The sequence below is a fragment of the Mixophyes fleayi genome, chromosome 4 (assembly GCF_038048845.1).
Source record: "Mixophyes fleayi isolate aMixFle1 chromosome 4, aMixFle1.hap1, whole genome shotgun sequence".
In the NCBI taxonomy this organism is placed as follows: domain Eukaryota; kingdom Metazoa; phylum Chordata; class Amphibia; order Anura; family Limnodynastidae; genus Mixophyes; species Mixophyes fleayi.
In genome coordinates, this window is record NC_134405.1 from 261,116,591 (window position 1) to 261,133,090 (window position 16,500).

The following is a 16,500-nucleotide window of genomic DNA, read 5'->3' on the forward strand; positions in this document are numbered from 1 at the left end:
AAGGAATATTCTCAACATTTTATCATCAAAACAGAAAACTTCTGGTTGCCATTGAACAGAAGTATGCAACTCCTAACAAAAGGTCTACTTCAATCACAACCACCTTTGGTAAAGACATCCTTTCTTACTTTCTACAAGAACTGTAAATCAGAGCACAGGCTGCCATGTGAATGCCTTTCAAATAAGGGGGCCTTTTTATCTATCTCCTTTTTCTTTAAAATCCCCCGAAAACTGCAGTTTTCAGGTAGCAGCATTTTGAAGGATCGCCTCAATTTGGAACTAGGGCATCGCAGCCTCTTCGAACGCAAAAGCCGTCCCCATAGGTTTCTATGGAGATTTTTATTTTGCGAGATTTAGCAAGTTCGGAAAATCAAAGATTTTTATCCTTGTGTCCGATGAAGCCTATATGTAGAGCAATGTGGTAGAGGGGTCACCGCATTTTACCTGCTCTCCCCTCCAATTACCATTACAAAGGTGGCCACATTGTGATAGTGACCATAGAGGAGATAGGTGACTGGTAAATAATATACCTATATAAAAGGAAATCATTTAGTTTAATGTAAAATGATGCTATAACTATGCAGACCACCTATTAAATATTACATGTAATTAACAAGTTTAACATTAACATGTTAGGTACAGGGGCATGTCATTTAATTCTATCACGCACTGTTTTACATTGTACGACTCTCCAGAAAAGCTTTATTCCCAGTTAGCATTTTAAAGTGAACACAGCATTACTTATTTCTCATAACACTTACCTAAACCTTTAAAAGGAGTTCACATGTATTAATGTGACCATAGTAATCACTAAAGCAAGACGATGGCTGGGTAATTTCGCAGAACTTCACGCTGCAAAGCCAGCTGATTTACCTTTGAGCAGATGGAGTATGCTCAGTAGAGCATATCTGAAATTCATTTCATTATGTTGTGTAAACTTGACACTTGCCATAATTACCCTGGTGCCCTTTTCCCTGTTACGGTGGCTAAAAATGAAAGCCTGCATTTTAAACCCCTGCAGCATTCTGCACTTTGATGGAGCAGGGCTGAAGGGAAATTCAGATGCTGTTCATGTGGCATTTTGTTTTATCCCTTGCCATGTGCTTGGATTTCAGAATGTAGCGTTTTGGTAAATACAGAGCAGTAGGAGACAGGCAGGAAAAAACAGAAAGTTCGCCTTCCAAGTGGGTGGGCGCTGACTTGGTGATGAGATGGACAAAATACAAAAAAATTAAAAAATCCATTTGCACAACTTGGTTTCAAAGCATGTTGAGGTCCAACAGCACAGATCATACATACCAGAAAGTAAAAAAATAAATTAGTCTGTATTCTCTGAATTCTAATAAAATCACATGTTCTGGGTCAGGCTGCCACCTAGAGGACAATGGATACTTTTTTTATTTTTTAATGAAAGAAAATTATAAACCCATTCTCACATATGGTGTGAGAAAGTGGGTAGAATACTTGATCACTAAAAAAATGTAAAACACCTTATTGTTCAACTTGTTTTCAACGCACTTTTGATTCTTTGAACCAATGTAGTGTGTGTGTGTGTGTGTGTGTGTGTGTGTGTGTGTGTGTGTGTGTGTGTGTGTGTGTGTGTGTGTGTGTGTGTGTGTTGTGGTGGAAACATGCCCATAGGAAGATATTTTTCCTGATTTTTAATGTGGTTTCCAGGCATTAGCTAGCACCTGAAATTCATATTAACAGCAACAAACCCTGAATTTTGCACTGAAGCAAATTGGTGAACTTGCTTAATGATCAGAATTTTTTTTTTTTACTGCATAAATACAGAAGACAACATGTCTATTAAAATGTTTCAAGTGATCTACAAATTGTCCCAAAGTCTAATCTATCTCCTTACTAAAACACTATTACAAGCCTTCCCAATGTAATTGCAGTATAAATTATAATGCAAAGCAATTTAAAGCAAACTACTTAATTGACTTAATAATAATTATTTTAAAAACAAAACCAGCACAACATCCTTTGGAATAACAATAAGCGTTCAAGGCTGGCTCATTATGTGAATGTTACTTTGCTATTCCCCAAACCCTATTATTGTGTCTAATACAACCTGCTTATCGCTCCCAACTTCACTTAATTTTAAAGTTACATATACTGATGAGTGCCTGTAACAGCCTAGGGCAGCTATCTTCAAGCCCTACATACCAGGAATACAAAACAGGATATGGGGATTAACAAAGTAAAGTTTTACTATACCCTTGATGACTGCCCATAGTAGATCTACATCCTCTTGTGCTGGATCTTAGGAGTATAAGGAAGCAGATAAATAGAAATCTTGGTCACTGTTTAACAACTGGCAACCTTAGAAAGTGGTTCCCTGTCACACACTGCTGCACAGCAATCAATATAGAACTCTGTAAGGAGGGGGGGAAGCTATGTCCCACCTTCTTTAACCCCTGGAAACCTCTGTGAAGTCATCACCAAACTTTCCAGACAGGCTCTCTGCACTCTTCCCCTACGGTTAGAGAATGTTTTAACATGGTGTAAGCTTATGGTCATTAATAATTACAAAACTGAATCCAGGTGGAAAAAACTCCTAGTTCAGCACTGAATTAAAGAAAGCCCCATAGCAACAAGCTAGAACAGTTGCTTGTATGAAAACATAATCGCTTTCATTAAAGCGATACAGGACTTTATGTAACAATCTATTGTAACAAAGTCAATGGTTTAGTACATGGTAGCAGATACATTTCACCAAGGTTCCTAACTTACTACTTTTAAAAGCCCCAGGAAAATGTTTGTGTTGTGTAAGCTGCTTGCTGAAGAGCTGTAGGCTTGATTGAAAAGCCAAAAAAGGGCCCTGGGGTTTATGGATCGAGAGAGGGTGGGTTCCATAAATGAGGCATATAAATCAGGTCTTACAAGTTACCAGTCACTGCTGGTAATCAGGAGATGCACCCGAGTTGTGCAGGTAAAAGACTGCAAGACAGTTCAGTCTCTCACAGCCTGGGGACTGAGGCTGCAGAGTCTCTGTGAGAGAAAAGCCCGATATCTGCCTGAAAGTGAAACTGCTAATGTGTTATATTAGTTTATAAGTCAGGAGTGAACTATGTTTAGTTAGAGCCGTACGGCAAGGTGTTTATTTTGGAGTTTTCTTTTGCTTTTCTTACAGAATAAAACTGGCTGATGCCAGTTGCACAAAACCTGTGTGGAATCTCTCAGCTGCTATAAACACCAGGAGATGGTGCCAGCTCCGCCACCCCTACCCGCTCACACAATATATATTATATATGGATGACAAGTGTTTAAACGGATAGCTGCCATTTCCAGTCTCTCCCCCTATCCTGTCACCTCTACCCTAGAAACATTGCCAAAACACAACCTTTTTTTTTTTACCAAAACTCTTCATCGCCTCACACATTAACTACTGCAAACTCTTCCGATCTGGCATGGCCCTCAACTATCTTACCCAACTTCAATCCATCTTAAAAATTACAGCAAGTCTGATCTTCCTGGTTTGCAGTTCAACATCTGCTGTATCGCTACACTGGCTTTGTATCGTCCAGAATAAAATTCAAGTTACTTACCCTTACCAATAAAGCCCTCAACAACTCCACCTCATCATACATCAAATATCATCTAAAAATACTCTCTCTTAGATCTACCTTTGACCTGCGCCTCATCTATGGTAACTACCTCTCACTCCCACATATTAGACTTATGAGTCACTTATGGAATTCCCAACCACACCCAATCAGACTCTCCAACAGCTATGAAATCTTTAAGCCCTCTCTGAAAACCCATCTCTTTCTTAGTGCGTACCCACCTTCTACCAACACTACCACATAACTGTCCAAATCTCCCCTCTGAGCCACACTCGCTCCTCTTGTTTCAGCTGTGCCCTTCTACAATTAGAATGCAAGTTCTTATGTGCAAGGCCCTCCAAACCCTTTGTGTACACATCTACCTTTTATGTATGGCATGTTTTCTCCACTGCGGTGGAGCCTTCCAAATCAAAAAATAATCAATTAATTAACCAACAGAAAATCTAAGTTAAAAAGAGAATTATGCATACACTATTTTGATTATTTACGATATAATTCTAGGTGTACCACATGATCTCTGCAAGTTGATATCGATCTCACACACCTCAAAAGGTAATCATGATGAAGCTTTGGATAGTGTCCAGATGTGATATGACCAGTGTGCCATTTTTATTTTTACTTCTCTACTGGACAAGTAAAACAAGGTTACTTACTGGCTCCCGACCATCCATGGCTTCCATCCAGAGCCGCCTGTCCTCTTCTGAAAGAGCCTGCATTGTTATTGTAGTCGGTCTGTGGAAAAAAGAAAAAAAAAAATGAAGGAGGACACAATTGGTCATTTTAGCTATAGGCGATGAACAGATTTAGACAACACAGGTGAAGCTAGCAATCAAGGCAGTAGTTTCCCACCTGTCAAGTGGTTTGCCAAGCCAAAAATGCAGAAACCATGTTTTACAAATGCATACCCTCATTTACTACTAGTTAAAGGATTCTGAACCTGGCAGTTGTGGGAGAAGGAGAATCCATAGCCAGCACTGTACTGAGGACATAATCTTTGTCATCTAGTGGGAAATGTAAATTTTACACTGCCGTTTGAGAGAATAACATGGACAAGCATTTCAGGCATCTATTTTAATAGAATTACAATTTTATGGAATTTACAGATACAACAAATGGTTCTTTTAATGTCTGAGTGAAGTATGTCCCTTACAAACACATTGCAATTATGAAAAGAAGCATTACCGTCACAAGTAAAGTAAAAGCAGGTTACAGTGAAAGTATGAGTGAGGCTATATAGGCTGTATGACAGTATGTGTTCCTTTGAGTGCCAGCTATCTAACCAGTCTAACATCTACAGAATACTAATTTCCTTTTGAGAGCTGTACACAATCGGGAACTTGGTCTCTTATGAGCAGTGGCTAAGCAACACATGGTCTATGCCAAGTCAGAGTCACATATTTAGCAGTGTCCACTGAAATCTATCCTTATCCTACAATTTTGTTACTTTGCAATCTACCAAGATGTGGCTTTAATTATGCTTTGACATATAGAGCTGTTTCTAGTTATTTGTGAAACATGGTATACTATTTTAATATGTGCTTATATTTATATATGAAGAATATTTTTGTTTTATTAAAATAATCTGTGTACGTATATTTATACTTTTTATTAGAAGGAAATTTGCATTCTACAAATGTTGACTTTTTATTATATATAAAACTCTGATAATCATCAACATTTATTTATATAGCGCCCAAAAATTCCATAGTGCTTTACGATTGGGATCAAACACAGTGATAAACAAAACTGGGTAATACAGAGAGAAAGGCAAGAGGGTCCTGCTCGCAAGTTTACAATCTGAGGTTAAGAGCTACATAATGCATATTACTCTAGCCAGAATGCAAAGGTAAAAAGTGCTTAGCGGGCTATATGATCCAGTCACACAGCAATGTTTGTCATAGGTTTGATGTCTTGTGTGAACTGTGTAAAGGGTGGTAATAGGTGGTAATGCTAGGGAGGTTAAGAAGGTGGTTGAGCAATATTATAAGCTTGCCTGAAGAGGAGGGTTTTCAGAGAACGCTTGAAGGTTGATGACTTGAGGAAAGCCTTATTGTGTGAGGGAGGAAATTCCACAAAGTGGGTGCAGCACGAAAAAAGTCCTGTAACCGGGAATGGGAGCAGGTAATGAGAGTGAATGAGAGATGCAGATCTTGTGCAGAATGGATGTGTTGAGTTGGGAGATATTTTCAGACAAGTGAGGAGATGTATGTTGGTGCAGTTTTGTTGAAGGCCTTGTATGTTCAAGCTTTTGTTTTAATTCTCTGTATATATATATGGGTCAGCAATTCCATAATTGATGCAACTGCTTTGTAAGAAAACTCTTTTTTCTTCAATAAGATGTTCAATTCTGTAGAGGGCTGATGACACCAATAGTGTTTTAGGCTAACATTGGTGAGGTGCCAAGTTGAATCAAACGTGCAACCATTATAATAATCTGAGATGTGCTTGTATATTGTAATGTTAATTATCTCCCCAGTGTAAAATTCATTTTGTGACCACCAATGTAGGCATAAAGAGAAACTATATATAGTGCTGACACGACAGGTGTCATCTCTGGTACGCTTATATGTTTGGAGTGTTGGAGAAAAGACATGAACGAGCTTACCTGTGTAACTGCTCCGTAGTCACTCAATTACAGCTCCCCTTTTCTCACAGTGTTTCCTCTGCTATATGTGGTTTGTTGTTATGTCTACATTGATGGTCACAAAATGAACTTCACTTCTACAACAGATATATGAACTGTATGTCTGGTGACCGTTAGGTGGCACAAATAACTATTTTGGGTTGTCTTACATCTGATATCTCATTTTTTACTACTATTCATATTTCACTACTGTTATATGAACCCTTTCATGTGATTACACCTGAAGGCGCCGTCCTTTACCTCCTAACGTGTGTGTATGTGTGCAATTACATACATATATATATATATATATATATATATACATACATACATATACACATATATATATATATATATATATATATATATATATATATATATATATACACACACACACACACACACACATATATACACACATATATATACACACACATATATATCATTAATGCCTTGAGCAGTTTTCAATATTAATGTATTGTCATTTTTTAATCAGGTATATTACACCACTGTATTTCATTTGGAAAAGTTATCTTTAGTACAGTTATGTTTTCTATTACTTTAGTGTAGTTGGATTTGAAACCAGCATTTTTCCATTCTTGTTATCTCTCATCAGGTTTTTTAATAAGCCAAAGAGAAACACACAGAAAGACTGCTGAGAGGCCCTGTCTTTTGTCAACTGGCCACACTGTCTATATGTAAAACTAAAGCTGTATATATCGTACATACATACATATATATCTATAGACATATAATATATTATTGTGCTGCACACTAGGAAGATAATGAACATTACACCATACAAGCACATCTCAGATTATTATAATGGTTGCACGTTTGATTCAACTTGGCACCTCATCAATGTTGGCCTAACACACTATTGGTGTCAACAGCCCTCTACAGAATTGAACATCTTATTGAAGAAAGAAGAGTTTTCTTACAAAGCTGTGGCATCAATTATGGGATTGCTGACCCATATATATACACAGAAAATTAAAACAAAAGTTTGAACATACCAGGCCTTCAACAAAACTGCACCAACATACATCTCCTCACTTGTCTGAAAATATCTCCCAAATCAACACATACATTCTATACAGCTGAAGTTTTACAACAATACATACATACATATATATATATATATATATATAGTGGCAAGAGCCCGCTACTGCAGAAGCACACACGAACAACTTCTTCCTTTTTATGGTGCTTTATTGTCAGGATGGTAAATGTTTTGACACCGTATACTTGCACAGCAATCATGGAGACCCTAAACGCTAGCTATACATAGACCAGCTCTCTCTCAGGACCAGGCAGCTTTCCCAGCGATGGTCTCAGTGAACAAATGGCATAAACAAGCTTTTATACATGATACTCCTCCCCCAGCCTTGGCTTGATAGACAGTTGACACACCCACCTTCTCTTTAAGAGAAAACGCCCATCACTGGCTCTGTTTCAACTAACAGACACACCCTGTCTGTTTGCTGAGAGGAAGCAGCTTTTAAATCATGTAAGTTAACCAACTTTAAACTACACATAAGTCTTTACTTGGTTTAACCTGAATCTAGGTGCATAACTGCGCCAATGTCTTACTTTGCTTGTATGTTTTCTTTGCATATTGTCAGATAAATGCCTGCCTTTGTCACAATGTTATATACATACACATATACATAGACATACATACTGTACATGCATTTATACAGACACACATACTATACAATTACTCAGCTTTCTTTTTTATGTACTACAACATCCTTCACACATGTTAGGTTTTATTTCATCTACTGACCCACACAACCCAGGCAGTTACTTCATGCTCCCCAAAATTTACAAACAAAAAAACAAGTCTGTTTAAACTTGTCAGGACTTGGGTGGCATAACACAAACCTGCTTTGCAAATACTTTGAGGGTTTTTTTTTTGTTTTTTTACAAAAATATTGGCACCCTTTCAGTTTTTTCTAATAATGTGCCACTTCTTCCAGAGATTGTTGAAATAAAAATAAATATTTTGGTATTCACATATGTATTTGTTTGGAATGGAATAAAGCAAAATTTACTGATTTAGCTTATTCCACGTAGAAATCCTTAAAAGGGTCGGACAAAGTTATTGGCATGATTTAGAAAGGGTTGGAAATAATTAGATTTCAAGCAGGTGATTCTCCTTCATTTCGGAGCTGAATTCATCTGTGGTATGTGCAATATAAAAAAAAACCAGACATTAAATGAAGCTGAGTAGAGAAACTGAGTCATTCTCAAGTTTTGTGCCACTTGTCTGTTCTGCAATGAGCATGGAGTGAGAAAAAAGCAAGCTGGAAAATTGTCTGAGGAGACCAGATAGAAGATTGTAGCCAAGCATGGGCAATCTCAAAGCTACAAATCTCCAGGGACCTTGATGTTCCTGTTTCCACTGTATGTAAAGGTATCGGTAAATTTAAGGCTCTTGGTTATGTAGCCAAGCCCCGTGCACATGGCCGCAGGCAAAAAATGGACTGAAGATTGCAGCGCAAGATTTTTCGAATGGTGGAGAAAACACCTTGATCAACTGCCAAAGAGATTTGAGCTGGCCTTCACACAAAGTCTGACAGTCCGACACCATCTCAATGAGAGGGGGTCATATGGTAAGAGGTTCAGGAGGGACACACTGAAAACCCAAACAGGAGATTGCCAAACCACATCTGACGAAGGCAAATTCCTTCTGGGAGAATGTCCTGTGGACAGAGGTGACCAAAATAGAGGATTTTGGTAAGCACATCATCCTTATGTTTACAGAAAGCAAAAATAATCTTTAAAGTAAAAACACCTTTCCTACAATCAAACATGGAAGAGGTTTAGGGATGATACAGTATTAAGTTCTGAATAAAAGATAAAGGTTCTGTATATCAATAGAGAAAAGAATTGTGGCGACCAATCAACTCTTGTTTAGAGGAAAGAGTTATTTTAAAAGAGTGCAATTGAGCAAATATATATTTTGGCAAAGATTGTAAGATCAGATAATCCACCATATAACAGGATGATCAGCATGAAGGTACTACACGCATATGAGCATGCTAAAAATGGATTCAAAACATGACCAATATGTAAATCGTATGCTACTTTGCTAATTGCTTTAGGCCACACATTGTTCAACAACGGAGCTTTGCAACTGAATTCATATACTAAACTGAGAGGAGTTGGTATAAGCAGGTCTGGATTTATTGAAAGGCCACAAAACAAAAGAAAATGGTGATACAGACTAGACTTAAATCAACAACTGTATAAGGAGACACCAGATAATACTGGGTTACATCATTGTTAATGGCTAACAAGATTATTTGAATATGTGCATTCAAATGTATCTGCTGTAGCATAATCTGTGTTATTTGTATACACATCACATACGCCAATATTTTTTATTTTTTGAATAGACGTGAAAAAAAAGTTTGAGAAATCTTGTCAGGAGGTGTCCATGATATACTTGCTGTATGTGAGGCTTAGCCTACAATCACAGCTGCATTTACTGTATAAACATGGAGCTACACTGTGGTAGGGGCAGCAGAGAACTATTACTAATTTAAAGCACCATCAATAGTAATGGTCTATAACAGTACAAATTAAAACTATGGCTCTGTTTATAATTCTGGTAATACACTGGCATTTGGAGCCTCAATTGGGCATATTTTATGTTTTTCCTTTTCATTTCCAATGCCTAAATCAACTAGCTGTTTTATTATCATCAGACATAAGAATCAGGCAAGCAAGCTGTAGAGATGAAAGCAGCATGTCAGATAGAACCGCTTTACAAATGACATAAAATGTGGACAATAGCACTTACTGAGAAGTCATCAGAAAATGTACCTTCTTTTGTAACAGACCACTACCCTTTCATACATTGCACAAATTACTGGGAAGATATCAATTGAAAATGGATACTACCATTTTTAAAGAATTCCCTGTGATTTTGAGTTAGTCTTTCACATATTTGTGAATCTTCTGTCTGTGCCAGCATTAATCCTGAATACTGCAACAGAAGCTATAAAATGATCTATGGCAAATGAAATTAAAAATAAATATGTAATATAATGGATTTATTTTCAGGACAGTGTGTTAGCTAGAGCAGCATTCACCACCATACATCAAGTAATTTTTGGTGCCTGGAAATGCCATATACTCTGGTTATATGAAAAGACTCAAGCTAAGTGCCTAAAATTCAATATCCCACATATGTTCCTTCTACTTGCACAGATCTCCAAATTCACAGTGATTTGCAATAGCTGCCATCAGGCTGTTAGACGTTTTAATCAAACAAATGGTAACAAATTTATAAGAAAATTAAGCTAAGCGAAAAATTAAAAAAGGGAACATGACATCATACTTGTCCTTTTTTCCCCAACCTGCTTCTGGAAGATGTGGAGGAAAGGTAGGAAAAGACAAGGGAGGTGCAGCATGACATGGTTCATGTTGAAGCATTCACATTATCATTAGTACACAGTGGCAGGAGAGGGATGACTCGTAACAACACAACCTCCTGCTACTCGGAGCTAACCAGGACAGCCAAGACTACAGTCTGCTTTCTTGCTCTCCCAGGAATCTGGGACTTGCCCTAATTCAGGCGTTTCCCCAGACCTCCTGAGAGTAAGCAATAATGCATAACATATAGGCACAGACCATTTTAAGAATATACTTATCTGCAATGTTACATTTTTAGTATGGATGGGGTTTGCCACACTGCTATTGCTGTCAGATTAGCTTATTATTAGAAATTACTTTGAACAAAGCATTATGCATATAAACGTAGTATAAGGGTTAAACCCACATTGGGACAAAACTTACACCTCATTGCCCAACCACCCAGATAGGTTCTATGCCTCAAGAGCATGCAGTTGCTAGTTACGCAGCGGACATGAAGAAGTACCATCAGACAGGCATATGTTCAATTCTCCAGAAACTAAATTTCTGCAACACATTTTTTCCCCACCGCTAGGGATGGAACTTCAACCACCTTTGTAATAATCTGTTTAATATGACCACTTCAGATAAAGCAAAATGTTTTAAATACTTTAGGTTTCAAACACTGGACTCACCGATCAACAAGTTCAACATCAAAGCAAAATCTCTTCTCAATGGAGTCTGTTTTTCTTCGTATGCAGGACTTCAAGTAAACTACTTCTTCCTCTCCCTGAAGATGGGTGAGATAAACACGTTGATAGCAGTTATTCTTCTACTGAAGGAGCAGTTTAAACACACATACAGATTGGTGTGGTAAGTGGCACTGACCATCTATAGCTGGTCGTTTCTATTTGTTACTTCATATTTTGAATGGAAGAAAAGCTATATAACACATTGTATAATACTGGACAGAAAAAAAGACTATGATAACAAAATTGTGATATTAATGTAATTCAATTTAGCCAATATACTGAATGTCTTCAAGATATATATCATGTTGAAATTGTAATGTAGTCTCCCAAATTCATGTTGTGTTAGTAATGCTCAAATATGTTAAAAGATTGTATAAGGATTACATCAGAATAACATTTACAAGGATATAACAAAACACAATTTAAAAACAGATTACATAACCGATTATCCCATAAACAGGAAGTCCAGCAGCTGCTGAAAAGAATAGTCAAAAAAATAGCATGCCAGCTTCCTACGAAAAATGGGCCTTTATAGACAGAAATGAAGCTTTAACAAACAATGTATACAATACTGGGCTGCTGAAATGATAAATGCATCTGGTGAGGTTTTGATCAGTACAGCAAATAAATCGGTGACTGTTTTAAACTTGTAATTTCTGCCAGGGCATAGAAGAATCTATATATTCCATCACATCTACAATACAAGCCTTTTATCTCATGCTTGTTAAGGTTTGACAAGGGTGCTGAAATTTTGGCTAGAAAAAAATATTTGTTGTACCCTTTTTATTAAAAGTTAAAATGCAAAGACTTTTATAAAATACTTGGAATTTACCGAATTTCATTTTAACATAAAAATGTTGTATCTCTGTCAATCACCATCCATTGAGAATAAGAAATATTAGGGACTCAGGCATTTCCATTAGCCAGAAAGAGAAATGATCTCAACTCTGCTTTCACTGTTTTAATGTCTGAAAATATTTTTCTTCCCTCACTTTGAGGTACTTTAAATTTAAGCCCATGATGAGAACAATGGTAGGACAGTTATGCAAATCGTTATTCCTCTGCTGAATCACTCTGTATGTCTCTACACTGGTTGCCTGTTTTCTAGGAAAACAAATATAAAATACTTTTACTAACCTACAAGGCCATCAACAAAGCTGCACCAACATACATCTCCTCTCGTCTCAAAATATCTACCAACTCGGCTACTCCGTTCTGCATCTCTCATCCACCCTCATTACATCCTCCCATTCCCGGTTACAGGACTTTTTTCGGGCTGCACCCACTCTATGGAATTCCCTCCCTCGCACAATAAGACTCTCCTCTGGTCTACAAACTTTCAAGCATTCTCTGAAAAACCCCCTTTTTTCAGACAAGCTTTTAATATTCCCCAACCACCCTCTTAACCTCACTAAATTACCCTATTACCACCCGTTACAACAATGTTGTTCAGGGGGTAGTCTTGTGTAAAATTGTGTGCGACGGGATCATTTAGCTTACGAACCACTGTTACCTTTGCAATCTCGCTGGACCGTAATGAAAAATGTAGACTTAACCTCATGTATCAAACTCCCATTGTCCCATAGATTGTAAGGTTGCGAGCAGGGCCTTCTCACCTCTTTGTCTGTTTTACCCAGTTTGTTTCTTACTGTATTTGTTCCCAATTGTAAAGCGCTACAGAATATGTTGGTGCTATATAAATAAGTGATGATGATGATGATGGGGCTGAAAGAATGGTTTGCTTTATTGACAATACACATAACATGTTAACATCAGCCCCAATAGAATGTACATGTCACAGTTCCACAGCACTAGCGAGTTATAGTGAAATTTAGCACTCTGCACTGGCAACTGAGCAGTACACAATAGCAAGTCATAGGTAGATGCAGAGTAATTAAATCTCTCTAGTAGCAGGGAACATCTCTGTACGGCTTGGGCTACAGTCTCAAATGGCTGGCTAAACAGATGATGGATAACTTGAGTTGATGGAACTTAAATCAGCCTCCTCCAAAGAAGAACCCCCTCAATTTTTTTGCATACCGTCTTTATACCCATAACCTACCAATATTTCCTATGGGCTTAATGCATGGTGCCATGACATCTGAACCATCATGGGGCCATGTTTAGACAATGGGGTATACCGTGAACTTAACGAATCTTGTGTGGGAAGTAATTCAGTTAAGTTCCAATGATTGAACTATGTATGCCATTATCCCCGCACCCACCTGACTGAATTTTAAGGAACTCCATATATGATTTACACAAACATGAACATTTAGTTTAACATGTTGTCTTAGGGTCTGCTGTGGCGCAACCTGGGGTGCCTAGATTGGAGAAAAGAGGGGTGTAGGAGGGGAGAAAAAAAGAAAAAAAGGGGTGTGGGGGGTAGAGCAGTGCAATTGAAGCGGTACAGACAATATACTCAGGTGCTGGAAGTACAGCGGGTGTTTACAGCTTGTTTTGCAGTTATGAATGCTTTAGCTCTTTTGCTTTTTGTCTATAGCTCTGATGCGGTGTATATTGTGTGGGTGTGTCCTCCGCTAATTGCTGTTTGCTCTTGCTTATAGCCTTGTTTATAGCTCAGGGAATATGTGGGTGACAAACGCTAAGTGCTGTTTTTCTCGTTTATAGCCTTGTTTATAGCTCAGGGATTATATGGGTTAAGTAATAGTGTCTATAGCTAGATGTTTATAGCTCCCAGTGTTTGGGGTGTTTACAAATGTAAGCTGGTAAATAAGTGGCTGCGTTAGATGTGGTGGGTGTTTAAAGATAAGTGCTTAAAGCCTTGATATGGAGGGTGAGGGGAGGCTAATATAATAATGGGGTTGGTACTGGATTTATGTGTGTGTTGGGTGTGCTGGAATATCGAGGCTAGGAAGTTTATAGGTGGTGGACGCTGGGTGTGTAAGATGGGGTGGTTAGAAGTTTAGGTGGAAGCGGTATAAATACTCTTATATTGTTGCTCTTACTAGAGCAGTTGGTGTATTGCCTTTGTAGTGGACGGTGGTCGGTGTCCTTAGGGGCGGCTGCGTGCTGCTTCTGGCTTGTGAAGAACGGCGGGGGAGGCAGTAGCTTGGCCAAGCGGTTGGCTGTAGCGGCACCCACATATTCCCTGAGCTATAAACAAGGCTATAAGCAAGAGCAAACAGCAATTAGCGGAGAACACACCCACACAATATACACCGCATCAGAGCTATAGACAAAAAGCAAAAGAGCTAAAGCATTCATAACTGCAAAACAAGCTGTAAACACCCGCTGTACTTCCAGCACCTGAGTATATTGTCTGTACCGCTTCAATTGCACTGCTCTACCCCCCCACACCCCTTTTTTTCTCCCCTCCTACACCCCTCTTTTCTCCAATCTACGCACCCCAGGTTGCGCCACGGCAGACCCTAAGACAACAAGAACCTCATCCCTGGGAATCTGAACACCCGGAGCACCCGTAACGGCAGCAACTATCTACCCAGCACACAAACCAAGCGCAGACGTCCAAGGTAAACCCCCTAAAAAGGGTCTCCACCATCCACGTTCAACTTCAAAAGTTCCGCAAGGACAGTCAGCAGCTACTATTCTAGAACATGGAACACCTAAGACATCTAAGGACACAGAAACTAAACAACATATTCAACACCACACCACAAGAAGCTCCCATATAAACCCCGATAGAAGAGAACTTCTGTAACAAATTCCTGAGACTGAAGAAACTCCTAGAAACCGAAATAAAACTATGGTGGGACCACTCAACCCTGAGCAAGTACCTAGAACACAAAAGAATACCAAGAGGTCTACGCATCCAGAAAACACCCACCTTCACACCTTGCAGCAACCATTTCGAAAAAGAATGGAACGAAACTCTAGAAACATGCTCACGAAAACTAATAGAACTCATCATAAAGGACAGAAAGGCATCTCTGGAAAAAATAGAGAAAGAAATAAATAAGATACAAGAAGATTTGAAACCCCTGGAAAACCTAGATTACAAACAACTAGAACGTATGACCCAAACCAATCTAAACAAACTGGAAGACAATATCATCATGACAAAACAAAAGAAATTCTACAGGGAATACCAAGACTACGAACACAACAGAGCCCACGGAAGAATACCGCTACACCAGGTCCCAAACACCAGAGGAAACAACACTCTTCCACCGACCCACAAGACCAGCGAGACAACAAAGACCACCACTGATCGCAACAAGACCAAGACACGAAAACCAGAACAGGATATACAAACCATCGAACGCAAGAAATTTTTCATACGGAAACCGACACCAACACATAGCAAGACACCAATTTTTAGAAGGAAAGAAAACTCACGAAAAATCTGTGAACTCAGAAAAAGAAAGGATTCTGAACACAATCAACGACTTGAACATCACCACCTACATGAGCCCAACCCAAGAAGAAGAAGTAGAAGAATCACTGGAGCATTTTTTAGAATTTCTCCAGAAACAACCAGACCCACCAGACCAACCACAAAAACGAACACAAGAAAACATGTCAGCCCTCAAAAGAAAAGCAATAACCTCAGACTCAGAAGAGGAACAAGAGGAGGTCTACTCGCAAAAAGAAGAACCAAAAAGCATACACAAAAAGAAGGAGTAAAACCAGAAGGGATTTTCAACCTCAGCAACATCACCCTGACACAACAAATGATCACACTACTCAACAAAGGCTTGAAATTTGCCCCCAAAAACCAAGTAGAGAAATTCGAGACCTACATAGACCTCCACAAATTCACAAGGAAACTATGCCTGAAGAAATTCTTCAAAAAATCCTCAGAAGGAAGAACAGAGGTAACAAACAACACCACCGAGGAAGACATATCATACGTCCACACAAGCCTCAACTCCAAGTCTAACTTTTTCCCGCACCATATGAAAGGAGCCTACATAAAGACCTTCGAATCTCTAGTGGAAAAAGACCTAGAACAACTAAAAAATAGAAAGGCAAGATCTCACAACCTCTCCCCACAGGAAAAACAAGCCCTCAAAGAACTTAAGAGGAACAAGGACATAGTCCTGAAACCAGCCGACAAAGGAGGAGGGATAGTTATCTTGAACAAAACAGACTATCTAGAAGAAGCGAAAAGACTATTGAGCGACGAAACTACATACAACTCACTGAACTGTGACCCCACAAGCAAGTATCAAAAAGAGCTCCAAAAACTACTAAACAAGGGCCT

The 16,500-nt window shown here is 38.6% G+C and overlaps 1 protein-coding gene across 6 annotated transcripts in view; it reads right to left on the minus strand.

The window, feature by feature from the left end:
- ARHGAP26 (Rho GTPase activating protein 26) overlaps positions 1-16,500 on the minus strand; it is a 453,586-nt gene that overhangs the window by 262,841 nt on the left and 174,245 nt on the right. For all 6 annotated transcript variants that reach the window (XM_075209689.1, XM_075209691.1, XM_075209688.1 and 3 more), the window contains exons 10-11: positions 11,256-11,350; positions 4,226-4,304 (exon numbers count right to left, since the gene is read on the minus strand). In XM_075209689.1, coding sequence (XP_075065790.1) covers positions 4,226-4,304; positions 11,256-11,350 — 174 coding nt within the window. The remainder of the gene's footprint in view (positions 1-4,225; positions 4,305-11,255; positions 11,351-16,500) is intronic.